Genomic DNA, 26,419 nt, shown 5'->3' on the forward strand with positions numbered 1-26,419 from the left:
TGAACTTTACAGACCACCCCCAGGCTCTTTATTCAGGTCCAACTCTCTTCTCTGCCTGAAACTTTTGCCAGAACCTAGTAAACTGACACTTATTGAGTCCCAATAAATGACCCTGACCATGGGTATCCTCTGCTACCTTAGGTGGCTCAGGGAAGACACTTCCTTACCCAGGAAAGTAGTTTTACTCATTCCAGGGCCTCAGCATAAAAATGCTGTCACTCTATAACCAAAGAGTAAATGTTAGCAACACAGTTACAGGAAGAGTCCTTCCAGCACCATGGCCTCCTAGTCTGCAGTGTATGTTCAGGCAACACAGTAACACAGAGGACAAAGAAAGAGAAATAAGGGGAACATGTAATCTACAATCTGGTTGATTTAACTCCTGGGTAGAAATTTTAAAAAAAATTTTTTTCTTGAAAGAGAAAATATAGGAAATATAAAAAAATTAAGAAAAAAGAAGAGTTACTGTGATCTTCGTATGTACTGTCCTTAGACAACCACTGCAAGCATTTGGGCATTTTGCATATTTCTTTCTAGCTATATCTTTCCCTTTGAATATTTCCTACCTATGTATATCTGTTTTTCTTTGTATCTTTTTTTTTTTTTATATGTAGTTGTGATCATAGTGCATATACAGTATTTTTTGTTTTTCTTTTTTAGGATGTACTGGGAAACAGGTGCTCAACCATTGAGCTATATCCAGTCCCCAGTGAGAATTGCTTTTTTTGTTTGTTTTTAGGAGGTACTAGGATCTCATACGTGGGAAGAAGGCACTCAACCACTTGAGCTACATCTGCTCCCTCATACGCAGTTTTTCACTTTTTAATTTATGCCAGTCTTATTCAGAAAAGGACTTTAAAGATATACACATAATTTTGTTCTTTATTGTTGCACCATAAATATAATACATGTAACTATATGTAACTAGCCTTTTTTTTTTAATCCCCCCCTCCCCTTGTTGTTTGTGCTTGCTTTCTGCTCTCTGTGTCCATTTGCTGTGTGTTCTTTCCCTGTCTGCTTGTCTTCTCTTCTTTTCTTGTCTTTCTCTTTAGGCGGCACCAGGAACTGATCCTGGGACCTCCAGTGGGAGAAGGGTACTCCATTGCTTGAGCCACCTCATCTTTCTGGCCTGCTGTGTCTCTGTCTCTCCTCTGCATTTCTCTTTGTTGTGTCATCTTGCTGTGCCAGCTCTCCTGAGGTGCAGGCTGTCAGCTCTCCGAGGTGCAGGCCAGCTTGCCTTCACCTGGAGGCCCTGGGAAAAAAAGTCAGGGCCACCCATGCGGTAGATGGGAGCCCAGTCGCTTGAGCCACATCCACTTCGTTGTATCTAGTCTTTATAATGTGTTTAAAATGTACTATATTTAATCTACTTCCTGTTAGGTGTTTTATTTCAACTTCTTTAATAAAAAAGCAACATTGTGGTAAATTTACACAAGGGTTTTTCCATGGATGTGAAATCATTGGATCAGGATGGCATTGTTATGGTCAAGGCTCTTGGTACTTATTGCTATGGCCATATTGTTTTCTGAAAGGCAGATAATTAAATTTATTGTAGTAAGAAGCAGAGGTATCAAAAAAAGACAACCAGATATTATATGTCTTTTTATGAAAAACACATCACCTATGGTATAGTCATGCAAAACACAACAAACAAAAAAAGCCTGAATCTGAATAAGCCATTCCTTCATCATTAACATAGAGGACAGAGGAATATGTTATTCTACACCAACATAATGCAGTCAGCAAACTCCAGAATGGGGAAAACAACATTACACAGGTTTGGCATTAAATAAATTGCAAGGAAAAAAACGACGGGTATGTTTAGATCAAGAGACTTCAAAGACTTATTTTTGTGACGTCAAAACAAAACTAGTGTTTTAGGATTTATACTTGGATGATAAAACTATGAAGAAAAGTGAGATGATTACCAAAAGTCAGGATAGTGGTTACACTTGGGGGAGGGAAGGTGTTGTAACTGGGAGGGGAAAATAAATGGAGAGCTTCTGGTGTGACTAGCAATGGTCAACTTCCTGACATGGGCAATGGATGCTGGTTTTAAGTGTGTTTGCCTTAAAGTAATTCATTAGGTTATACTTTCGTTTTATGGGTTTTTCTCTCTTTGTTTTTTATGATGAAAAATATGAACACAAGAAAAAATATGTCCTTCCTTTTTCTCCTATAGGAGAATATAAATATTCAGGAAGAGATAGTTTGATTTTCTTGGTTGATGCCTCAAAAACCATGTTTGAATCTCAGGATGAAGATGAATTGACTCCTTTTGACATGAGCATTCAGGTAAAACTACCTTTTTGTTTAATAAACAAATCAGGAAAAAGGTGTTAATGCCACTTTTTAAAAAATGGGCTTTTCAGTGCACCTGAGAAAGAGTAGCCGTGCTGGAGAACAGTACCACTTTATTCCGAATTTGAACTTAGGACTGTAGGAATACATTGCCCCCATCTTCGGAATTAGCCCTGTAGTAGAGTGGGGTCCTCCTCCTGCAGAGATGGGAGTATAAAGGAAGAAGGGAGGTTCTGCCAACTATGGTATGGAGTAAGTCCTTTTATGAAATATATTTGGAAACGAAGTACTATCTGTGGTTCAAAAAGATTACTCTTCCTTTTGTGTAATTCATAGAAAAGAAATTTCAAAGTTTTATTGTGTGTCTCCTTTCACATATTTTTAGAGTTTGAAATTATGTTCTAATTTATTTGCATACCAACAGTTCTTGCAGTTGGGAAATCAAAATCTCTTGCATATAAGAAAAGAATTAATTTTTAAAAATCCTTTAAAACATTGGTCTTCAAACTTTAGCAGGTAGAATCATTCGGCGAACTTGTTAAAACACAGATTGTTCACCTCACCCCCTGTATTAGTCAGCCAAAGGGATGCTGATGCAAAATACGAGAAATTGGTTGGTTTTTATAAAGGGTATTTATTTGGGGTTGAGTTTACAGATAACAGGCCATAAAGCATAAGTTACTTCCCTCACCAAAGTCTTTTTGGAGCAAGATGGCTGCCAACGTCTTCGAGGGTTCAGACTTCCTGAGTTCCTACATTCCTAGGGCTTGCTTTTCTCTGGGTTCAAGGTTCCTTTCTTCCTGAGACTGGCTTCTCTTTCCTCTGTGTGCTGACTTCCTGGGGCTCCAGTTTAAGTCCTAAGCATCAAGTTCCAACATCAGAACTCTAACATCAGAAACACCCAACTCTGTTCTTCACCATGCCACCTTGGTGGGTGGGACTCAGCGCCCTAATCATAACTCAGTCATGCCCAGGTACAGATCAGATGACAAGCATAATCCAGTATTTCTTTTTGGAATTCATTAATTATATCAAACTGCTACACCCCCCGAATCTGAATTTCTGATTCTGTAGATCTGGAGTAGGGCCAAGAATTTGCATTTCCAACAAGTTCCTAGGTGATGTTAACACTGCTGGTTTGGAGACCATGCTTTGACCACTGCTTTAGCCTTTTTTGGATTATGGATCTCTTGGAGGATATGATTAAAGGTATGGACCTGTCACCAAAAAGGTACACTCATAGTTCTTCATATAATTTGAAAGGGTTCATGGAGTCTGTCAAGCCTAAAGATCCCAGAAGAAAATGTAGTATTGTGTGGCCGATAAATGAGAAATTCACAGATGAGTAGAATGTATTTGATAAGAAATGATGGAGTGTTTCCTAAAATTCTATTTTAGTTTTTGTGTTTTTAATTTTTTTTTTTAAGATTTATTTTTTATTTATTTCTCTCTCCTCCCCCTTCCCCCACCGCCCCAGTTGTCTGTTCTCTGTGTCCATTTGCTGCGTGTTCTTCTTTTAGTCCGCTTCTGTTGTCAGCAGTACGGGAATCTGTGTTTCTTTTTTTGTTGCGTCATCTTGTGTCATGTTGCGTCATCATCCTGGGCAGGCTGCACTTTCTTTGGCACTGGGTGGCTCTCCTTACGGGGTGCACTCCTTGCGCGTGGGGTTCCCTTATGCGGGGGGCACCCCTGTGTGGCACGGCACTCCTTGCACGCATCAGCACTGTGCGTGGGCCAGCTCTGCACAGGTCAAGGAGGCCCGGGGTTTGAACCGTGGACCTCCTATGTGGTAGATCCACTGGCCAAGTCCACTTCCCTGTTTTTAATTTTTAAAACTTAGTAGATTTATGTAACATTTATGTAATCTAAGTATCTCTTAAGAAGATAAAAAAAACTTAAGAGGGAGCAGATGTGGCTCATGCAGTTGAGCACCTGCTTTCTACATGGGAGGTCCCAGATTTGGTTCCCAGTGCCTTTTAAAGAAAACAAAAACAAAACAGATGCTGAGGAGACAGCGAGCACAATGAGCAAAAAAAAAAAAAAAAAAAGCAAACAGATGAGGGTGCTATCTCGGGGAAAACAAAAACAATTCAGGGAAGATGGTGAAGTTCAGTGGTTGAGCACTGGCTTCCCACATATGGGGTCCCGGGTTCATTCCCTGGTACCTAAAAAAAAAATTTATAGAAGCCTACACCAAACTTTGTAAAAGTTTATAGAGTATTTAAATGGTAGATTAAAATGTTTATAGAAATAACTACTTGCCATGCAGATTATTGTCAGGAACTAGCCATAATACAGAGTCTGCATTTACGGAGAAATTTGTGGGGGAGGAGAGCTGGTATCTCTGTTTTCCAGGCTGCTAAGGCAGATACCACACAATGGTATTAACAACCGGAATGTATTGGTTCATGGTTTCAGAGGGTAGAGAAGGCTTGCTTCCTCCTGGGGTCGGTAGCATTCTGGCTGGCCAATAATCCTTGAATTCCTTGGTTTTTCCATCACATGGTGATATCCTCTGCTTTTTCTTCTGGGTTCCCACTGACTTCCTACGTCTGACTCCTCCCTGTGGCTTTCTTTTTCTGACACAGCCAGCAATAGGATTAAGACTAATCCTGATTCTGTGGGCCACATCTTACTAAAAATAACATCTACTAAAGGTCCTATTTACAATGGGCTCACACCCACAGGAATCTATTTAAGATTAAGAATGTGCTTTTCTAGGGTATATAATTCAGCCTTCCATGGCTGGTTAGAGGTGCAGTTAGGGTATGGAGGGAGTCACCATGATTAGTTTATTTCTCAGCTTTGCAGGTTCATAAATTTAATTTTGTTAGTGCATTCAGCATTGATCAACTACCCTACGACTGACCAACTCTTAGGAGACTCGTTTACTGCTAGTAGTTTATACTAGCAAATAGATTTTCCTGTGACTGGGAATATTGAGGTCTTTAATGGTACAATTAAACCAATTTTATTCCAAAGGATGCTATTAATTTGTAGAGCCTTATTTTCAGGTCACATTTACTTATCATTTTATTTTTTTAAGATATTTTAAATCTATTTCTGATATAAGAGCACTTGAGAGATTAAGTGACTTGTTCAAATTCAATCAACTAAGTAAGTGGCATCAGTGGGAATCAAATCTAGGTTTTCTGATTCTACTCCAGGGTTTACATAAAATTTGCCCTTTTAACTTTTTTTTTTTCCAGTAGATATGAGGTATTGAACCCAGGTTTACGTCATACATGTGAAGCAGGCTCTTAACAACTGATCTACACCGATCCCCTTAACCATTTTTTAAAATATATTTTTTAATTGAAGTATATAATTCATACATAATTATACATAAACAATAAATGTACAGTGAAAGTTGTGAATCTTCAAAATAAACATGCGTAATATCATACAAGGGTCTCATACATCACCCCTCCACCAACACCTTGCATTGTTGTGACACATTTGTTAAAAGCTATGCAAGAGTATCGTCTATAACTATAGCTCATATCTTGCATTTGGTGTTTGTTTCCCCAGCCCACTTTTTTTTTTAAACAAATCAATTTTGTTAATACATATTAATAAAGCATACAATTTTTCCAAAGTGTACAATCAATGGTATTTGGTATAATCACATAGTTGTGCGTTCACCACTTCAATCATTATTAAAGCATTTTCATTATTTCAATAATAATAATAAACAGACAAACAAGGAAATTCCTCCCCTCTCATTCCCCCTGTTTCCCCTGCTTCAAATAGCTGCTATTTCTATTGCACAATTATTTATTTTATTAAGCAGTTTTATCGAGATATACTCACATACTCTATGATCATTCCAAAGTCTACAATTATTGTCTTTAATTATACACAGTGTTATGCTTCCATCACCACCATTCATTACCCAGACTTTTTCATCACCCTACACAGAAACTTTGTACCCATTAAGCAGTAACTCCCTATTCTCTCCCTGCTCCAATCCCTGATAATCTCTCATCTGCTTCCTGTCTCCATGAATTTGCTTATTTTATATATTTCTTATAGTGGAATTAGACAATATTTGTCCTTTTGTGCCTGGTTGATTTCCTCAATGTGATGTCTTCAAAATTCATCCATTTGTAGCATATATCAGAACTTTATTCCTTTTTACGGTTGAATAATATTCCATTTGTGTGTGTGTATACACCATATTTTGTTTATCATTTCATCATGCTAATGGACATTTAGGTTGCTTCCACTTTTGGGTCTTGTGAATAATGCTATTATAAACATTGGTGTACAAGAATCTTTATTTTTATTTTTTATTTATTTGCCCCCATTGTTTTTTGCACTTGCTGTCTGTTTTCGCTGTCCATTTGCTGTGTGTTCTTCTGTGTCTGCTTGTCTTGTCTTTAGGCAGCACTGGGAACTGATCCTGGGACCTTCTGGAGTGGGAGAGAGGCATTCAATCTCTTGAGCCACCTCAGCTCCCTGGCTTGCATTGTCTCTTATTGTCTGTCCTCTGTGTCTCTTTTTTGTTGTTGTGCCATCTTACTGCATCACCTTTCCATGCGGGCCAGCACTCCTGTGTAGGCTACCACTCCACGCAGGCCAGCACTCTGCATGGGCCAGCGTACTGTGTGGGCCAGCTCTCTACTTGAACCAGCTGTGTGGGCCAGCTTGCCTTCATCAGGAGGCCCCGGGATCAAACCCTGGACCTCCTGTGTGGTAGGCAGGAGCCCAGTTGCTTGAGACACATCCGCCTCCCCAAGAATCTGTTTTGAGTCCCTGTAGTCAATTCTTTTAGGTATATACCTAGGAATGGAATCGCAAGTTATAGGGTAATTCTGTATTTGACTTTAAAGCATAGTTCCCTCTCTGAGCAGACATATGTTTTTAATTCTCTTATGGTAGGGATTGCTTAGACTTAGCACTCTGTTTTCTGTTACAACTAGATAAATATACCCATCATTCTCATTTATTTGTGAGTTTCCTGAGTTAAGGATCACATCTTATTCTGGTGCCATGTACTAATTCACCATATATATTGAGCACCTACTATGTACAGGTGACTTATAGAACTTAAGTTTAATGGTAAATAGTTAAATGTTAATCTTTTTTTTTTCCAGTGTATCCTGAGTGTGTACACCAACAAGATCATAAGCAGTGATCGGGATCTCTTGGCAGTTGTGTTCTATGGTACCGAGAAAGACAAAAATTCAGTGAATTTTAAAAATGTTTATGTCTTACAGGAGTTGGATAATCCAGGTAAGTAATAGTCTAAGATCAGGTTTTCCCTTACCTGAGAATATCACTGCCCTGGACAAAGGGGGCTGTGGAGAAGGAAGCAGATACATCTTGACCAGGATTATGCTTTCCTGCGGAAGGGGCTTCTTAGTGGGATATGGACTTTCATTCTATGAGTTAAACAGCTCTGGGTTGAGAAAGGGACCTTGGGCTCTCTTCTGTAGCCTTGTGGTGAAGACAGACGGCCACTGAAACTATTCTGATTTTTCTGTCCATTTGACTCCCTGTCTCTGATCAGGTGCTAAACGAGTGCTAGAGCTTGACCAGTTTAAGGGGCAGCAGGGAGAAGAACATTTCCGAGACTTAATTGGCCATGGATCTGACTATTCATTAAGTGAAGCACTGTGGGTCTGTGCCAACCTTTTTAGTGATGTCCAGTTCAAGATGAGTCATAAGAGGATCATGCTGTTTACCAATGAAGATGATCCCCACGGCAATGACAGTGCCAAAGCCAGCCGGGCAAGGACCAAAGCCAGTGATCTCCGTGACACAGGTGGGCATTTTCCCTCTTCTTGTAAATTGGCAAATAATTTTACTATGTCTTTGTTGTTGATGTTGAGTTTTTGCTTTTCAGCATTTAGAGTAAAGTAAAAGAATAAAGTAGATCCAGGGGAAGACATCTGAAAGTGGCCATGCCATTAGCTGTCTACAGGACTCTACTGGAGCAAGCTTTTCTGGATTTAATGCTACCATGCATGTTGATTATTTGATTTATCTGAAGTCATTATAGCAGCAGACTTCCTTAGCCACTCTGAAAATGTTACTGATAAATGTAGTTCTTTGGGAATTTTTCAAAACCATATTTGAATTTAAATGAAAATTGATTTTTTTCCCCTTCATCTTCGTCTATCCTTGCACCAGGTATCTTCCTTGACTTGATGCACTTAAGGAAGCGTGGGGGCTTTGATATATCTGTATTCTACAGAGATATCATCAGCGTAGCAGAGGATAAGGACATCGGGGTTCACTTTGAGGAATCAAGCAAGTTAGAAGATCTCTTAAGGAAGGTCCGAGCCAAGGAAACAAGGAAGCGCACGCTATGCAGGTGAGCACTAACCTGGGTTAATTGCCCACAAACCCCCTAACGAATCACAAGCAATGCATTGCTTTGACCTCCCTGGCTACTGAACCCTGGGCTGGGCTTCTGCCTCATTGTGTTGCTTGATTTCAGATTAGCACAAGCTATTTGGTTCTTTCTCTGAAAAGAACTGGTATGGTATTTTTCCAAAAATAACACAACCTTCTGTTTCCTTGGGATGAACAGTTGTGGTCTGATAGTCTCCTACTCACACTCACTATTGTCTGACTTCTCCCCTGTAAATTGGGGGCAACAATAGTACCTGCCTCATTAGATGGTTGTGAGGATTAAATGGAAAGCACGTACAATACAGTTTGGTATATAGCAAAAGCTCAATAAATGTAAGTTATTAATGTTGTTAAAATTGTTTTATCTTGAATTGTTATAAACTTGAGGCTAACAGGAACCAGGCTGCTAGATTATTTTCTTTTAGAGAGCCTTAATATTGGGATACCAAGTACTCCTCAGTGTCCCTTCCTAAAGAGCAGCAGGCTTCATTTTAGACTGATTTCCTGATGTAGCAGTCAAGACCATTAGAGACTTTTTAGCAGTTTTTGATAGTTTACTGTCAGTCCAACTAGAAAACCCATGAAATTAAGGAGACCATAAATCAGCTCCTTGCCACGGCCATAGTTTTGTCATTGCTTTCCTCATGTCCCTAGGAACTTTTTTTTTTTTTCCCCTTTCCTTAAACAAGTACCCTGTCACTTCTTCCCCATTCTGAAATGATGGACTGCTGTTGTTAGTACAATTTGGAAACCTACCACTCATTTTTGTGAGAATGGCAGGAAGGATAAAGTAGTGGTGAGATGTAGGCTCTGGAGTTGGATGCTATGGGTCTCAGTCCCACACTGTTGTTTCCTAGGTCTCAGCCCCGCCACTATGTGACCTGGGCAAGTCAGGTAACTTCTCTGAGCCTCAGTAAAATGGGAACAAAAATGACACCTCTATATAGCATTGCTGTGAGGATTACATAGAATAATCTGGGTGTAGTGCTTGTCACTTTGTATTTATAAATTTTAGCTATTTTTAGAAGAGTGGCGATAGAATACTTGACATGAATAATTATCAGAGGTGTTAGAGAACTAACAGTGCCTTGGGCCTAGGAAATTACTAAGCCTATTCTTACTAAAATCAAATAATAGTGTTATTTCATGACGTGATTATTATGTGGCAGGCACTGTCCTAAGTTCTTTGTTGACCTACTTTTTTTTTTTTTTTTTTCAATTTATTTCTTTCTCCTTTCCTACCCCCCCACTGTTGTCTGCTTTCTGTGTCCATTTGCTTTTCTGTGTTCGCTTTCATTCTTGTCAGGTGGCACTGGGAATCTGTGTCTCTTTTTGTTGCATCATCTTGCTGCATCGGCTCTCCATGTGTGCTGCGCCACTCTTGGGTGGGCTGCGCTTTTCACGCAGGGTGTCTCTCCTTGCAGGGCACACTCCTTGCACATGGAGCACACCTACACAGCGGGTATCCTGGGTGGCACGGCACTCCTTGGGTGCAGCAGCAGTGCATGTGGGCCAGCTTACCACACGGGCCAGAAGGGCCCTGGGCGTCAAACCCCGGACCCCCTGTATGGTAGGCGGACACTCTTATCAGTTGAGCCACATCCACTTCCCTTGTTGGCCTATTAATTAACCTTTGAGGTACGTCAAAACCTATCCACTAGTAACATTTATTAACCATAAAACATTTCAGATGAAGTTAAACAAATTAAGCAACTTGCTTTGTACCATGGGCTTCCATATTTTCCTTCCCAAGGTGTAACATAAACCATATGATGTTATAGTGTAATTTTATCATAACTTAAATGTTTTGTTATTTCCAGGGTTGATGAAGGTACCTTAGTTTATAAACATGAAAATTAAAGATAGGATAGGAAGAGTAATGGATTTTGCTATTTTGGGTTAGAAATAAAACCAAGGTCACTCAAAGTCTGAGGTCAGTCAGAGTTGCCCAAATTAACCAATGTTTTTTCCCAGGACACTAACATTTAGATAATCCTAGAACACAACCATTTTTAAGAAGTGGCTTTTGAAGATTTTGCAGTTTTTAAATTGGTTACATTTATTGGTAGATTTCAGACAACTGAGTTTAATAGTAGTAAGCCAGAATAATTAAAGTGGGAAGCCACCAAATGGTTGGTATTGTTAAAAACACATTTCTGTTATGAACACTTAATCTGTGAACTGCATTGTGAATTACCAAATTGATCTGGAGGCACAGTTAAGTGCTTGTTCCAAGAACCAAAATTTCTTGTTAAGGTTCTGCCTGAAACCAAAGTTCTTTCCACTGTGAGAACCAATATAGCTTGGAACTAGATATAATTTGTTTAAATATAGTTTCTTCTTTAAAATAAGTTGTTATTAAGTGCTATGTAACAGTGAAAATTAGGTTATTAATTTGAGGCTTTTTTATTTTCTAAATGTTTAAACTATAAATTTCCCTCAGCACTTTTTTAGCTATATCCTGTACATTTTGATATGTTGTGTTTTATTTTCATTTAGTTCAAAATATTTTTAAATTTCCCTTGAGATTTTTATCTTTGACCCATGGGGACATTTAGAAGTGTATTGCTTAATTTCCAAATGTTTATTGTAGATTTCTAATTTAGGTTGGTCGGAGAACACACTTTTTATGATATCAGTCTTTTTAAATTTACTGAGACTTGTTTTGTGGCCCAGCATATGGTCTGTCCTGGAGAATGTCCCATGTGTGTTTGAAACAAATATAACATAGGTTATTTTTTCACAATATCCTAGCATAAACATTTTTGCCCATTGTAATTACTGTTTAAACGTTCTCAGGACATCCTGATTGCAGCTTAAGATGTTAGTAGAAATACTCTGGAACAGTATGTCATAATGGAAAAGTATGTGGGGTTTGAATCAAACATTCTTGAGTTTGAGTGCCAGTTTTTATTGTCTGGCCTTGGAAAAATTATATAACATCTCTGAAACTCAGTGTTTTCGTCTGTACAAAGGACAATAATAAGGCTCTTGGATGGCAAGCAATGGAAACTGACTCTTTACTGATTTCAGCATATTCAAACAAAACTCTGAATAGTGTGGGAAGTACAGGAACAGGTCACCCAGGAATCTAGATGGCAAGAACCAATGACTGTCTGGGGTGCATGCATTCCAGTGATGTCCTTCTTTGGTCATTGCTAAAGATCCAGAATCCCAGGAGAGAAAGTCTGGGTCAGATATGCCCACTGCTTGACAAGGGGGAGGGTACAGCATCTTTTTTTTTTTTAAGACTTATTTATTTATCCTCCTCCACCCCCTCCTCCTTGCGCTTGCTCTTTGCTCTCTGTGTCCATTTGCTGCATGGTCTTTGTTTTGTTGTCTTCTGGTCTTCTCTTTAGGAGGCACTGAGAACCGATCCCTGGACCTTCCAACGTGGAAGAGAGATTCTCAATTGCCTGAGCCATCTCAGCTCCCTGGTTTGTTGTGTCTCTCACTGTCTCTCCTCTGTGTCTCTTTTTGTTGCGTCATCTTGTTGCACTAGCTCTCTGCACCATGCTGGCCAGCTTCCTTTTCACCAGGAGGCCCTGGGAATCAAACCCAGGACCCTCCATATGGTAGACAAGAGCCCAATCACTTGAGTCACATCCACTTCCCAGCGTATAGCATCTTGATTAACAATCCCCAAAACTGTAATGAGAGAAGAGTAGCTCCCAAAGAAAAGTTGGGATTTTATTGTTAAATGAAGGGGAAAGGGATGCTAAACCAGCAGAAACAACAGATGAGCAGCAGTACTTCAGAACTATTATGAAGATTAAATTTGAAAAGAGGTTATAAAGCAACTGGTAAGGTACTGGGCATATAGTCGTCTCACAGTAAAAATTAGCATCATTTTTATTGTAGTACATCCTTTATCATTATTTTATAAGTACTTGACAATATATTTTGAAAGTAAATCCTACGGCATAGACCCTGAGATGGTTAGCAAATTCCATTATATTATTAAAATGCATTATATTTATATTCTAAAGCCTTGGTTTTTTTTTTGTTTTAAAAAGATTTATTTATTTATTTCTCTCCCCTTCCCACCTACCCTGGTTGTCTGTTCTCTGTGTCTATTTGCTGCGTCTTCTTTGTCCACTTCTGTTGTTGTCAGCAGCACGGGAATCTGTATTTCTTTTGGTTGCGTCATCTTGTTGTGTCAGCTCTCCCATGTGTGCAGCACCATTCCTGGGCAGGCTGCACTTTCTTTCGCATTGGGCAGCTCTCCTTACGGGGCGCACTCCTTGCACATGGGGCTCCCCTATGCAGGGGACACCCCTATGTGGAATAGGCACTCCTTGTGTGCATCAGCACTGTTCATGGGCAAGCTGCACATGGGTCAAGGAGGCATGGGGTTTGAACTGCGGACCTCCCATGTGTCAGACGGACGCCCTAACCACTGGGCCAGGTCTGCTGCCAAGACCTTGTTAAGGATTATTGAAGAGAATAAAACAAATGAAGGGAGCAGATTTAGCTCAGTGGTTGAGTGCGTCCTTCCCATGTACAAAGTTCCAGGTTCAATCCCTGGTACCTCCAAAAAAAAAAAAAAAAGAAAATAGACATGAGTGCCATGAGGGATTTTCAGATAGGAGAGCACAATTTTTCAGTCCATGTTTTTTATTTTTCTCTCCTTCAGGTTGAAGCTTAAGCTCAGCAAAGATATTGCACTCACTGTAGGCATTTATAACCTGGTCCAGAAGGCTTTCAAGCCTCCTCCAGTGAGGCTTTATCGGGAAACAAATGAACCAGTGAAGACCAAGACCCGGACATTTAATGTAAATACAGGCAGTTTGCTTCTGCCTAGTGACACCAAGAGGTCTCAGGTAGATATGTCTTTTCACTGAATTTTGTCCTATGTTGTGTTAGCAGGGTGGGGAAACATTGATCAGTCTAACCAATTAAATAACTTCAATGTGTACATCTTTCTAGCCAAACTGTTGACATATAGTCATTATTTGGAACTATGGCATCAGATCAGTGAGCTCTTGAAAGAAAGTTAAACAGGGCCAGTGTTTGAAAGAGATGTCAGTGAAAACTTCAGCCCTTGGTCACCTATCACATGATGCTGTAAGTTATAAAACAGTCTAATTCCCTCATTCAAGAACAATAGCAGAAAATGCTTCATAGGTAGCTAGGGAGATGACTTATTGAAAGTGTGTGAGGTTTGAAGTAGACTCTTTTTAGGGAGAGAACTTTTTTTTTTTTCCACATTAACCAAGTTTTTCTTATGCTTTGGAATGACACATGTACCTTTCTTAATCAGAAATATAGACTTAGAATGCAGAACTTTGTCTTCAGTCTCTCATCTTTGCTCGATTGTAGAAGGATTTGACATCTAAAGTTAAATGTATCCCCCTTCCTTTCTAAAAAAATTATTTCTTAATTAATCTATTTATAGGAGGTACTGGGTATTGAACCCAGGACCTCGTTCATGGGAAGCAGGTACTCAACCATTGAGCTGCATCCGCTCCCCTCAGGCTTTTATTTATATATATATATATATATATATATTTAAAAGATATTTAGATTACATAAATGTTACATAGAATATATAACGGATTCCCATATGCCCCACTCCTCACACTTCCCACATTTTCACACATAGGCAACATCTTTTATTAGCATGGTACATTCATTGCAATTGATAAACACATTTTGGAGCATTGCCACTAAGCATGATTTTAGTTTGCATTGTGGTTTATACTCCCATTCAACTCAGTAGGTTATGGCGGGATATATAATGGCCTATATCTGTCATTGTAATGTCATTCAGAACAGTTCCCAAGTCCCAAAAATGCACCTATATTACACCTGTTTTTCCCTCTCCCTACTCCCAGCATCCTTCCTTTTTAATTAAGCAAAATGTGGGAGACATTTTTGTCTGTAATTTTTGTCTGCATTTTGTCTGCAATTTTGTATAAGTTCAACCTAGAAGTTTTAGAACTAAGTGACTAAAATTAAGTATTTCAGTTTGACCCACTGAATGACTTTTTAGAGCACAAATTTAATGTCAGAGTGTTTGTTTTTTTTTTAAAGATGTATTTTTTATTTCTCTCCTCTTCTCTGTCTCCCCTCTCAGTTGTCTGCTCTTTGTGTCCATTTGCTGTGTGTGTTCTTCTGTGCCCACTTGTATTCTTGTCAGTGGCACCCGGAATCTGTGTCTCATTTTGTCACATCATCTTGCTGCGTCAGCTCTCCGTGTATGCGGTGCCATTCCTGGGCAGGCTACACTTTCCTCACGCTGGGCAGCTCTCCTTACGGGGTGCACTCCTTGCATGTGGGGCTCCCCTATGCGGGGGACACCCCTGTGTGGCAGGGCACTCCTTGCGCGCATCAGTACTGTGCATGGGCCAGCTCATCACACGGGTCAGGAGGCCCTGGGTTTGAACCTTGGACCTCCCATGTAGTAGAAGGACGCCCTATCCATTGGGCCAAATCCTCTTCCCATGTCAGAGTGTTTTGCTCTGCTTTCTGAATGAGAAGATGACAGGTAATTTCCTCCTCTATTTTGGAAGTAACTAGTTTTCCATGTTGAATATTCATAAGCAGTAGCTCTTTTGGTCACTGAGTTTCTTACTTGATCCAATCTGATGAAAAAATCTGTTTTTCATCCATGAACCCTGTTTTTATCCATGAACAGGACCCTGTTTTTATCCATGAACCCAAAATTTGACTATACTTCTATATATCTAGGTTCAAAATGCAAACATAAAAGTTTGGAAGTAGTGTTTATGTGTGAGTCTGTGTCTGCCTCCCATTAACTGGGCCTTTGCACAGTGCCTGATGTAGATACTCTCATTCAATAAATAGGCATGATGTGAACAGCTGTTTTATTTCAGGGACTCTGTTAGGTGCTGGGAGCTCAGGTAAGTGAGGGAAAGCGTAATTAGATGCAGGGCATGCATGACCTTTGACACCAGAAAGATCTGGGTTTATGGCCCAGTTCAGTTGTGTAACCTAGAGGAGCCTAGGTTATACCATGGAGCCTTAAGTCTACTTATCTGTATAACAGGTTTTTTTTTTTTTTTTAACTCTTTTTTTAGAAATAAACTTAGAGGAGAGTTGCAAAATTAATACAGAATCCATACAGAGAACTCCAATTCCCATTCCACCCAGATACCCAGATATACCAACTTTTAACGTTTTGCCACATTTTCCATATCATTCTGTCAATTCGTCTATTTCCTAAATATTTGGGAGTAGATTATATACATTATGCCCTTGAACACTTTATTAAGTATTTCATGTATATCCCCTAAGAATAAGGATATTCACTTATGGACTTATGGAACCACCTTTAGTACAGTTATCAAGTTCAAGAAATTTAGCATTGATATAAGGCTTACTGTATTCATTTTCTCTCCATTATTAGATCCACTCCAGGATCATGTATTGCATTTAATTGTCATTACCTCTTTAGTCTCTCTCTTTTTAAATTTTGGAAATATATCTATCTATCTATCATGAAATTTCCCATTTCAGATTTCCCAAGCATACAATTCACTGGGATTAAGCATGTTCCTCCTCCTGTTGCTGTGAAGTATAATACTTCATATGTTGTGCTACCTTCACCACCATCCATTACCAGAACTTTTCCATCACCCCAAACAGAAACCCTGCTCCTTTTATGCATTAGCTCATTCCTCTTTCCTTCCCCCTGACCCTGGTAACCTGTACTCTACTCTCTTTCTCTGAATTTTCATTTGCTCTTATATCCTATAAGTGCAATCAGACAATATCTGCCTTTTTTATCTGACTTATTTCAAACTCAACGTGATGTTGTCAAGATTCATCCATATGTGCCATGTAACAGCACATCATTCTTTTTCTATGGCTGAATAATATTCCATTATATGTATATACCACACTTTGTTTATCCATTCATCAGATGATGAACATTTCTACCTTTTGGCTCTTGTGTATGTAAGCATCTGTTTGAGTCCCTGATTTCATTTTCTTTCGTCTGTACCTAGAGGTGGGTTTTACAGGTCATCTGGTAGTTATACATTAACTTTTTGAGGAACTGGCAAACCATGTAGAACAGGGTTTTTAATACCTACTTTGTAGGATTGTTACAAAAGGTAAATTAGATGACTAATAATGTAAAGTGTCTGACAGGCCCTCAGTAAATGACAGTGCCTCTGGTGAACCATCTTCTTGGAAATGAGTTGATTTTAACTTGCTAGTGTCATTTGGCAGCTGCTTTGCATCTCCAGTGTAGCCTCTTTGGCTCCTTGGTTTTCTCTCCTTTAGGTCTATGGGAGTCGTCAGATTGTACTAGAGAAGGAGGAAACAGAACAGTTAAAACGATTTGATGAACCAGGTTTGATTCTCATCGGTTTCAAGCCCCTGATAATGCTGAAGAAGCACCATTACCTGAGGCCCTCCCTGTTTGTGTACCCTGAGGAGTCCTTAGTAAATGGTAAGTCACATAGACTAAAGATGAATGATTCTTAATACAGAATGCAATTTATTGAGAAGCATTTCCTAAATGGTTCTGTTTGGAAACTTAAAGGAGATGTTAGTGGGGTATTTTGAAAGTATTTCATGCCCAAATAAATTTTGGAAATGCTGAACTTAAAGAGGTTTCTTTAGGACTTTTAATTTATGCATATCCAGGAAGAGAATATGGAATTTAGCATTTTTCAAAATTTATTTCCTATGGAATTCTTTTTTGAGACATCAGATAGAGGGTAAAAACAGCAACAGAAGCTCTAGCGTCTTCCCTAGTGTTGCCAATTAAAGATGATGTGAACTCTGCTATTGTGTTTATTTGTTCTGTCCAGACTATATTCTCCTGTGCTGTAGCTAATGAACCCCCTGGATGTGACACTATTGGCTTTCATTAGGAGTTGGCACTCACGTTATTAGCCTAACATCAGTAGAAAGCAAACTGACAGTAATTCACACTCCTACAAGAACTATTTGAGGCTCACAGACCTCTTTTTCCTTTCCTTGCTCTTTCTTTCTATGTCTGCTCCCCCTGCTTTTCCTTCAGCTCTGGGCCTATTACCTCCTAACTGCTGGGAGGTTTCATAAGCCCTTTAAGAAAATGGAAGATAAATGATAGGCTTATCACCTGGGTTAAGAGAGTAGAAAGGAAGAGACATCTTTAGGATGAAGGCCACTGGGACATTTGTCTTCCAGGGAGCACAACCCTGTTCAGTGCCCTACTCACCAAATGTCTGGAGAAGGAGGTCATGGCAGTGTGCAGATATATACCCCGCCAGAATACCCCCCCATATTTTGTGGCTTTGGTGCCACAGGAAGAGGAACTGGATGACCAGAAAATTCAGGTGACTCCCCCAGGTAAGTGGAAAAGATACCTTCATGGTTCTGAATCTTGTCCATGCTTTGGAATCAGTCAAGGGATCCCAACTCCAACCTCCTGAATCAGAGTGTCCAGCAGTGGGGCCTAGGTAATGTGTCATTTTCATAGGTGACTATGATGCATAGTCAGGTAAGGCTGCCACATAAGGTTGTGCAGTGCATGGAATGCACAGCTGTAACAAGGCACCCCTGCAGCCAGGGTTGAGAAGTGACTGCTTAGGGACTTTTTGCAGGGTACTTATACAAACTCAGGTCCTCACTGCTGACACTCTTCTTTACCAAAAGCCATTGATTGGTTCCCTTTTAATATTTAATGTCTGGTTTATCTTCTGTACACCAAGGTTGGGGTATACAGTGGAAAGATCACGGATTTTGAAGTTAGACTCTACTTTAATCTTAGGCTATGTACCTGAAAGTTTTCTTTTGTTTCAGTCTCATCTCTGCCACTTATTAGCTGGCTAGCTTGGGCAGATCATTTAGTTTTTCTATTTAGATTCCTCCTCTGCAAAAAATACTGGAACACCTTTCTCTTAAGGTTGTTTTGCATTTGAAATAAGTTAATAAAAGTACAAGTGAAATACACCAAATGTGAGATACTTTGTTTAGTAATAATATTTTGATGCTGCTCTTTAATCATTAGTTAAAAATGTCTCACAACAATGCAAGGTATTGGTGGTAGGATGAGGTGAGGTATGAGAGCCCTGTATAATGTTATGTATGTTTGTTTTATAAGTTCACAACTATTACTATATACTTAATGTTTAAGTATGTTTATGTATGAATCATGTACTTCAATAAATTAAAAAAAAAAGTACAAGTGGCCACACAACAATGCAAGGTGTTGATGTATGGGATCTTTGTATGATATTATGCATGTTTGTTTTATAAGTTCACAACTTTTACTATATATTTAATGTTTGTGTATGTTCATGTATGAATGATATACTTCAAGTTTTTTTTAAAAAGTACAGTGGCCAGCACAAAGTAGTGAACAGGTAGTAGTTTTCCTTCTTCTTTAGTCATGCTAATAAAAATCAGCTTCATAAAGTAACAGTTTGAATGTATTTCTAACTCTGGTCATCGAAGTGTTCTGGTGTAGGCGTGCATGTTAGGTATTAAGCTATTGTCTTTCAGCTCCAGATTCACCCTTCTGTGCTCTGTGCTGCTGGACCTGAGACTTGAAAACCCAACTTTGCCTTTGCTAGCTGGTTCTCTGTTAGCTCTGTCAATAGTGGGTACTGGAGGGAGACTGGGGCAGAGGAGAGAGAGGGACGTCCTCCTTCCTGTTTGCTCAGTGTTCCTGTCAGCACTGTCAGCAAGGGCCCTTCACCTGGCAGTAGCAGGTGGTTCCAGTCTCTTACTTTTTCTCTTTTAGCATGTGATGGTGGGTGAGGGAACAAAGGGGAGGGGTTGGAGTTATCAGATCTTGAAGCTCAGGAGAGAGTCTCATGGATCTGGGCCTTAGCCCTGCAAGAAGGGGTCACCATCTAGCTGGCTCTGATGTATCAGAAAAACTGGAGGGAAGTGGATGTGGCTCAAGTGATAAGGCCTCCCTGCCACATGGGAAGACCCGGGTTTGATCCCTGGGGCCTCCTGGTGAAAAAGAAGAGAAAGCCTGCCTGTGTAGTGAACCAAGTGCCCATGTGGCGAGCCGAGTACCCACGTGGCGAGCCGAGTACCCACGTGGCGAGCAGAGTACCCGTGTGGCAAGCTGAGTGCCTGCGTGGTGAGCCAAGTGCCCACGTGGTGAGCCGAGTGCCTGTGTGATTGCCCATGTGGTGAGACAGTGCCTGTGTGGCGAGCCCACTGCCCATGTGGCGAGCCCATGCCTTCATGGGAAGCCAGTGTGTGCTTGGTGAGCTGAGTGCCCACGCAGTGAACCAGTGCCCACACAAGTGAGTTACACAGCAAGGTGATGATACAACAAAAGAGAGACAAAGAGGAGAGTCAAGGTGAAGTGCAGCAGAAATGCAATTGATAGGGAACCTCTCTCCACATCAGAGGTCCCCAGGATTGAATCCCAGTGAATCCTACAGGAGAAAGATGAGAAGAGAAAATAGAGACAGAAGATCACATAGTGAATGGACACAGACAGCAAAAACAGCAGCGGGGGGTGGGGGAGGAGGGAACGTTAAAAAACAACAAAAACTGGAGGTACTCCTGCCTTTCCAGTTTCCTTCTGAAGACTCCGAAGGAGTCTGTTAGGCAGAATGTAACAGGAGCCAGCTGGTAAAGGGGAACTGGAGTTTGCAGGGCCCCAGCCCCAGCATTGCAGGGCATAGAAGGGTGAATTTGGAACCGAGAGACAAATAACTACATAACAGAAACACTTTGTTGGATCAAAGCCCAGAAAAATCTTATCTCACTTCTTCAGGCTTCCAGCTTGTCTTCCTACCTTATGCTGATGATAAACGGAAGGTGCCCTTTACTGAAAAAGTCACAGCAAACCCAGAGCAGGTAGATAAGATGAAAGCTATTGTTCAGAAGCTCCGCTTCAAGTACACGTGAGTACTGGGTCCTTCTTGGGCTTTCCTCTGGAACTGCCTCCTAACTTGAAAGTCTTAAGAGAAATTTTAAGTTTACGCATATACCTACAGATGCAATTTTATTCTTTTCATTTAGTGAATAGATTATTACTTGTTATTGAGAGCTTTTTTCTTTTTTTTTAAGCTATTTAGAGAATGGAAGCTCTTGTTATCTTGAAGACTCTGGGATTGTGCTAAATGCTTATATTTGACCTGTTGTACCACAGGCAGAATAGGTAGCTAAGTGGGCAGGTAAGAAAAAAACAGCAATAAAGGGAAGATTCTTAGTCTGCCTTCTCCTTAATTCTGTTTGTTGTCATACAGAGGAATAAAAATAAATCCAATTAAACTATGTATCTTAAAAGAATGATATATAATTCAAGTGATTCTCTCTCAAATGTATATATTCCATCAATGTGACACCCAACATAATTTTTTTCACATTTTTTCCTTTGTTTGTAGACTGCTTCCTTACCTCTGCTTGCCTCTGGGCAAAGGTATACTTCCCTCCCAATATAACTTCCTGGTGTAGTCTTTTAACTGGAAAATTTAAAACCTAGCATTATTAAGAGCCTACTGTGTGCCAGGAACTGTTCCAGGTACAGTTCCAACTTATCTCATTTTTTCTTCTTAAGAACCCTGAAAGCTAGGTTTTGTGCCCATTTTACAGATGAGGAAATGGTAGTTTAGAGGAGTAAGGCAGTTTGCCCAGACTCACCGAGCTAGAAAGAGCTAGACCAGGATTCACACCTAGGTTTGGTAGACTCTAGTTTCATTTTCCCTTGACTCCTAACCTGCCTGGATATGGGAAGAAAGCATGCTTAGGCTGAGTATCCTTCCTGTTGCCTACTGTCTTCCTTTCCAGGGCTGCCCAAAAAAAAGCACCAAAAACTAGGTGGCTTAAAAGAACAGAAATTTATTGTCTCACAGTTCTAGAGGTCAGAAGTGTGAAATCAAAGTGTTGGCAAGGCCATCTTTCCTTTAAGGTCAGTGGGGAAGAATCTGTTCCCTGCCTCTCTCCTGGCTTCTTGTGGCTTGCAGGCAGTCCATGGTGTTCTCCCCTCTCTTAAGTCCTGATTTCCTTTTTTTATATTTTCATTTATTTTTTGTTTGTTTTTGTCTTTCATTTTTTCTGTTCCTTATATTCTAATTTCCTCTTATAAGGACACTAGTCATATTAAATTAGGGTCCACCCTTCTCCATTATGACCTCATTTTAAGTTGCTTGATTCTATTTGTAATAACTCTATTTCCAAATAAGGTCACATTCTCAGGCACTAGGGGTTAGGACTTCACCATATCATTTTGAGGGACACCATTCAATCCATAACACCCACTGTCCCTTCTCTGTCTTTTCTCTGTACTTACATTGCCCTATCTCCTCTGTTTCTATCTTGGCACAACTTCAAATCACAAATAGGTAGGCAGGTATTGTTTTGTTTGTAAATTAACTTTTGGATCTCTAGATCAGATAAATTAAGATTGGAGAGAGAATTTGATTTCAGATACAAGATTCCCAAGTGTTTTACTTGGGTTGTTTTTCTCAGTTGACGTTGGACCAGTGCTATCTCAGTTGTGTTGACTTAATTTTATTATTTAATTTTTAAAATATTAAAATTTTCATTTTAAAATTATTAAATTGCATTATTACTATTGTTTTTAACAGGAGTGACAGCTTTGAGAACCCAGTGCTACAGCAGCACTTCAGGAACCTGGAGGCCTTGGCTTTGGATTTGATGGAGCCCGAACAAGCAGTAGATCTGACATGTAAGAAGGTCTTGACTTGTGAAGTTCTTTCATTGGAGGCCTTCTCATTGATTTCACTGTGGGCCAGTTAATGTGGATGCATTACCTAGCCTTCTTTAAGGCTTAATCTAGTCATTCAGACTGTCTCCTGTTTGAGTGATTCTCTAAGCTGGTTTAGACTGCTTGGGATGGGATTTGGCTGGTGATTTGCAGTGAGAGGAGCGTGTGCTAGGTTCTGAGATGTGCCTCTGCACTAAGCCACACCATAATTACATGTTGGCAAAAGTTAAAAAAAAAATATATATATATATATATATATGTATATAAAATGCTTACTGTATGCCAGCACTGTTGTCCTATGTCTTAACTCATTCAATCCTCGAGCTTACTGTATGCCAGCACTGTTGTCCTATGTCTTAACTCATTCAATCCTCGAAAGTATGAGTAGGGGCTGTGGTTGGTTCTCTTTCATTTTCTTTCACAGATGAGGAAGGGACTTTGCTAGTAAGTGGTGGATCCTCGTTTGGAATTCCAGTGAGCCTGGCCCAGAGCCCTTGCTCTGAACCACTGTCCTTATGGCGTCTCCACCAGACTCTGTGCTCTGCCCTGAGAAAATCTACCTCATGTCCTGGCATTAAGGAGATTTGCCTGGCCTCCTAGCCCAAGGTTCTCTAACCTTATGCAGGTCCCCTTCTTGATTGTGATTTGTTCATGTATTTTATAAGAGGATGCATGAAGTTTAGTGATATAAGTGAATATTAACTGGGATACAGATTGGGTTTAATGAAAACTTGACAGGTTAAAAAGATCAGAACACTTAGTTTTGAGTTCTTTCCCTAATTAAGTCTCTTTGCTCCCATTTTTTCCATCATTTATTCATTCAATACACTGTTTAAATCCCACCTTCTAAATCCCACATTTCTAAAGTGATAATTAGTAAAACTAGAAAGAAAATTGATGAAAACTTACCTTTTCTTCAGAGGTGAAAGATTGTCATAGTGTTGATTCTGAACATTACTTAGGAAAGACTTTCTTCTTTGTTTAGCCTCCAAAGTGGAAATGATCTCATTTATACTAGACAGATAGCTCCAGCATTAAAAATGTAAGCTTTATTGGGCAGATGTTATTGTGGCAGCTGTCTGACTGGATCCTGGCAGAGGAGGAACCCTTGAGTTACACAGTCCCTCTCTTCCTTTATAGCCTTGTAGACAAAGGGGGTAATTTTCCCAGTGTCTAGCATGGTGGGAAGGACACAGGCTTTGGAGACAACTGCTGTAGATTTGAATTCCAGCTCTCCCACTTGCTGAATTGAGTGGCCTTGAGAATATTACTTCATCTCTCTGATCCTTGGTTTCCTCTTTGGTGAACTGAGGATAATGACACTGTTAAAGTATAGATGCTGACATTCAGAAAGTGCTCAGAATATATCCATCCTCCTTATTCCACAGCCATTCTCTATACTTCCTCTCCCGGGCTTTGACGTCTTGCATTCTGGCTTCCAGCTCTGTAATATTATTGAAAAGTCCCATTTTCTGTTCCTTCCTCTATTTTTCAAACCCATTTTGGCTGCTCTAGTTCTTTATTTCCTATAACCTAGAAAACCCAAGTTCCTTTCCTTAGCCCTGTCATCTCTGCCTTTCTGTTGGCTGTCTATAGCCTCAATTACCATCTCATATCCATGACTCCCAAATCTGTATTTCCAGCTTTGTCCCTCGTTCTGGGCTCTAGGCTGGGAATTCATCTGCCTGGTTGACATCTCCTGTAAGATCTAGATGTCCTATTGCTCAAAAATCTGACACTTTGACTTACTTGCTTCTAATCGATATGTGTTCTGTTTCTGATGATTCTTTCTTAATAAATACTACTGAAGATTAGAAATTGTTTCCTTACTTTTTTTTGCCTTTGTGACCCTATATTGTCTTGGTTTTTCTCTTACCGCAGTGGTGGCCTTAAGACTGCTGGATCTGCTTCCTTATTTCCTTCTCTAAACATGGGAGTGCTCTTGGTGGAGATTCTGGGACCTGTTTTTTCTCCATCATTTCACTTCCCCCTAGGTAGCTTTATCAGATGACACCAGTGGTTCTCAAAGTATGGTCCTGGAACCAGCAGGATCAACTGCTGGTTTACTGTTAGGACCTGAGAACATTTTTTTTTTCATCATCATTTATTACACAAAATAAAATTCCATCTATGTCACATGTTCAGACTTGCTATAAATCTGGCTTTTAAAAAACTCCCAAGGGGTCCAGTCCAGTATGTCGTTTAAAGTCTCCTCTCAATGAGGTTACATTGCAAATGCAGTAGAAATCCTCTCAAAGGATGAAAGCAAACACGGACTGCCTCTGCTCCCACCTAGAACGTGCCCCTGGCCCGTCTGCTTCATCTGAAACGCGGCTATTGGGACAGCAGACGCATAAGCCAACATGGTGGTGCATTATCGTAATCGCCAGCTCGTTTCCAGCAGCTCAAAATTATTCCTCCCAACCAGTCCTCTGGGGATCTGCCGCCATGGCTTCTCTCGGGACAGGCCTGCCCAGGGCCTTAGGGGACCTCTGTGTCCATGGTATAAATCTGAATGAGATCTGACACAATGTTATCAATGCTTGGCTTGGTAAGGTCGTCAGTAAACACCTGCCACCATGGCTTCTGGGCCTCTGCGTCGGCAGGGACGTCAACGCTGTAGAGCTGCAGGGTCAGAGAGAGCACCGCCACCGCGATGTGCTGGGCCTGGAAGCAGAGGCACAGCCCTCTGTGGTAGCTGTCCCGCAGCAGGGCCCAGGCAGTCACGGCAATGGGGGTGTGCTACCAGCAGTAATGGTTCATCCAGCTCTTGAGTGAGACCAGGTAGTGAGCAGGTACTTGTGTGGGTGCTGGAAGGAGACCTGGAAACGGAGGACTCTCAGCACGAGCAGCTAGCACTGCACAATGCTGTCCGGGAGTTCCCAGAAGCGCGAGTCCAACTCCAAGGGCTCGCCGGAGTGCAAGTACCTGCTGGACACATTGATGATGTCACGAGTGCGCAGATGCTGCTCCTCCACCTTGCCGGCCAAGTAAATGGAAGACATGGCGATCAAGTAAGGGTCGTAGGCGTCCAGGTCGATCTCGCCGAAAAACTTATGGTAGATGGTACAAGCGGTGGCGATGGGAATGGGCTGCATCCCCAGCTTGACGCCTGCCTCCATGATGAACTGCGTCACTCGGAAGTGCGTCCTCGTCTCGGGCGCCGGCCGCCCCTCAGCCCTGGGCGCCACGGGCTCACCTCCGCAGCAATCCGGGTGCTCGGCCTCCATGAGTCCCTGGTCCGTGGCCCCAAGACAGCAGCTGGAGAGAGAAGGTGCTCCCCACGTGTCGCTGCTCCAGGGCCCGGGCGGGCGTGAGTGCAGGCAGGGCCCGGGGGTCTGCCCCGCTCCCCTTCATCCTGCCCCGCTTCGTCCTGCCCCTGCAGGCGGAGAACTTGTTAGCTGTGCAAATTCAGGTAGATTCAGCTGATGGAATCTGGAACTTGAATGGGCTTAGCAGTCTGTGTTTCAACAAGTCTTCCTTGATTCTGAAATGTGCCAGTACCCCCAGAACAGTCATCCTCAACTTTGGCTATACATTAGAATCATCTGGGGGGACTTTCAAAAATCCCAGGGTTCAGGCCTCACTCCAGGCTAATTAAGTTAGAATTTCTTTGAGTGGGATTTGGGTTTAGTACTTAATTTTAAAACTCTCTAGGGGATAGGCTGAGAACCAGTGTTCTAGCAGAAGACATTGGTGGCCTGGAGTTCCTCTCATCTCAGGACTTGGCAGGTTTGGTCACATGAGATGATGAGACACTCATCACTCTTGCCCTTGATGTGACAAGCTCACATCAAAAGCTCTACATACTATATAGTGTAAGCTAATAGAAAGAAAAAAATGTTATCTTTCCTCCAAACTCCCCTTTCCCTATTGTATTTGTGGTGGGGTCTGTTCCTGCCATCCCAAGTGGTCACCTGCCTCTCTGCACTCAGGTTATTCCATTATCAAGTCCTGCCAGTCCTAGTATTTCTTTTTCTTACTGTTCCTGCCTTTATCTTTTTCTTTTTAAGATTTATTTTATTTATTTCTCCCCCCCACCCTGTCTGCTCTCTTGTGTCCATTTGCCATGTGTTCTGTGTCTGCTTCCATTCT

At 40.8% G+C, this 26,419-nt stretch overlaps 1 protein-coding gene and 1 pseudogene across 5 annotated transcripts in view; one reads left to right on the forward strand and one right to left on the reverse strand.

The window, feature by feature from the left end:
* The window catches only part of XRCC6 (X-ray repair cross complementing 6), a 57,726-nt gene that overhangs the window by 28,429 nt on the left and 2,878 nt on the right, over positions 1–26,419 (forward strand). For all 5 annotated transcript variants that reach the window (XM_058308834.2, XM_058308833.2, XM_058308835.2 and 2 more), the window contains 9 exons: positions 2,183–2,295; positions 7,401–7,539; positions 7,817–8,071; positions 8,440–8,623; positions 13,301–13,487; positions 16,918–17,086; positions 17,812–17,973; positions 20,369–20,498; positions 22,185–22,285. In XM_058308834.2, coding sequence (XP_058164817.1) covers positions 2,183–2,295; positions 7,401–7,539; positions 7,817–8,071; positions 8,440–8,623; positions 13,301–13,487; positions 16,918–17,086; positions 17,812–17,973; positions 20,369–20,498; positions 22,185–22,285 — 1,440 coding nt within the window. The remainder of the gene's footprint in view (positions 1–2,182; positions 2,296–7,400; positions 7,540–7,816; positions 8,072–8,439; positions 8,624–13,300; positions 13,488–16,917; positions 17,087–17,811; positions 17,974–20,368; positions 20,499–22,184; positions 22,286–26,419) is intronic.
* On the reverse strand, positions 24,806–25,638 carry LOC139440185 (cyclin-Q-like; annotated as a pseudogene).

Source organism: Dasypus novemcinctus, chromosome 12 (assembly GCF_030445035.2).
Source record: "Dasypus novemcinctus isolate mDasNov1 chromosome 12, mDasNov1.1.hap2, whole genome shotgun sequence".
NCBI classification, from domain to species: domain Eukaryota; kingdom Metazoa; phylum Chordata; class Mammalia; order Cingulata; family Dasypodidae; genus Dasypus; species Dasypus novemcinctus.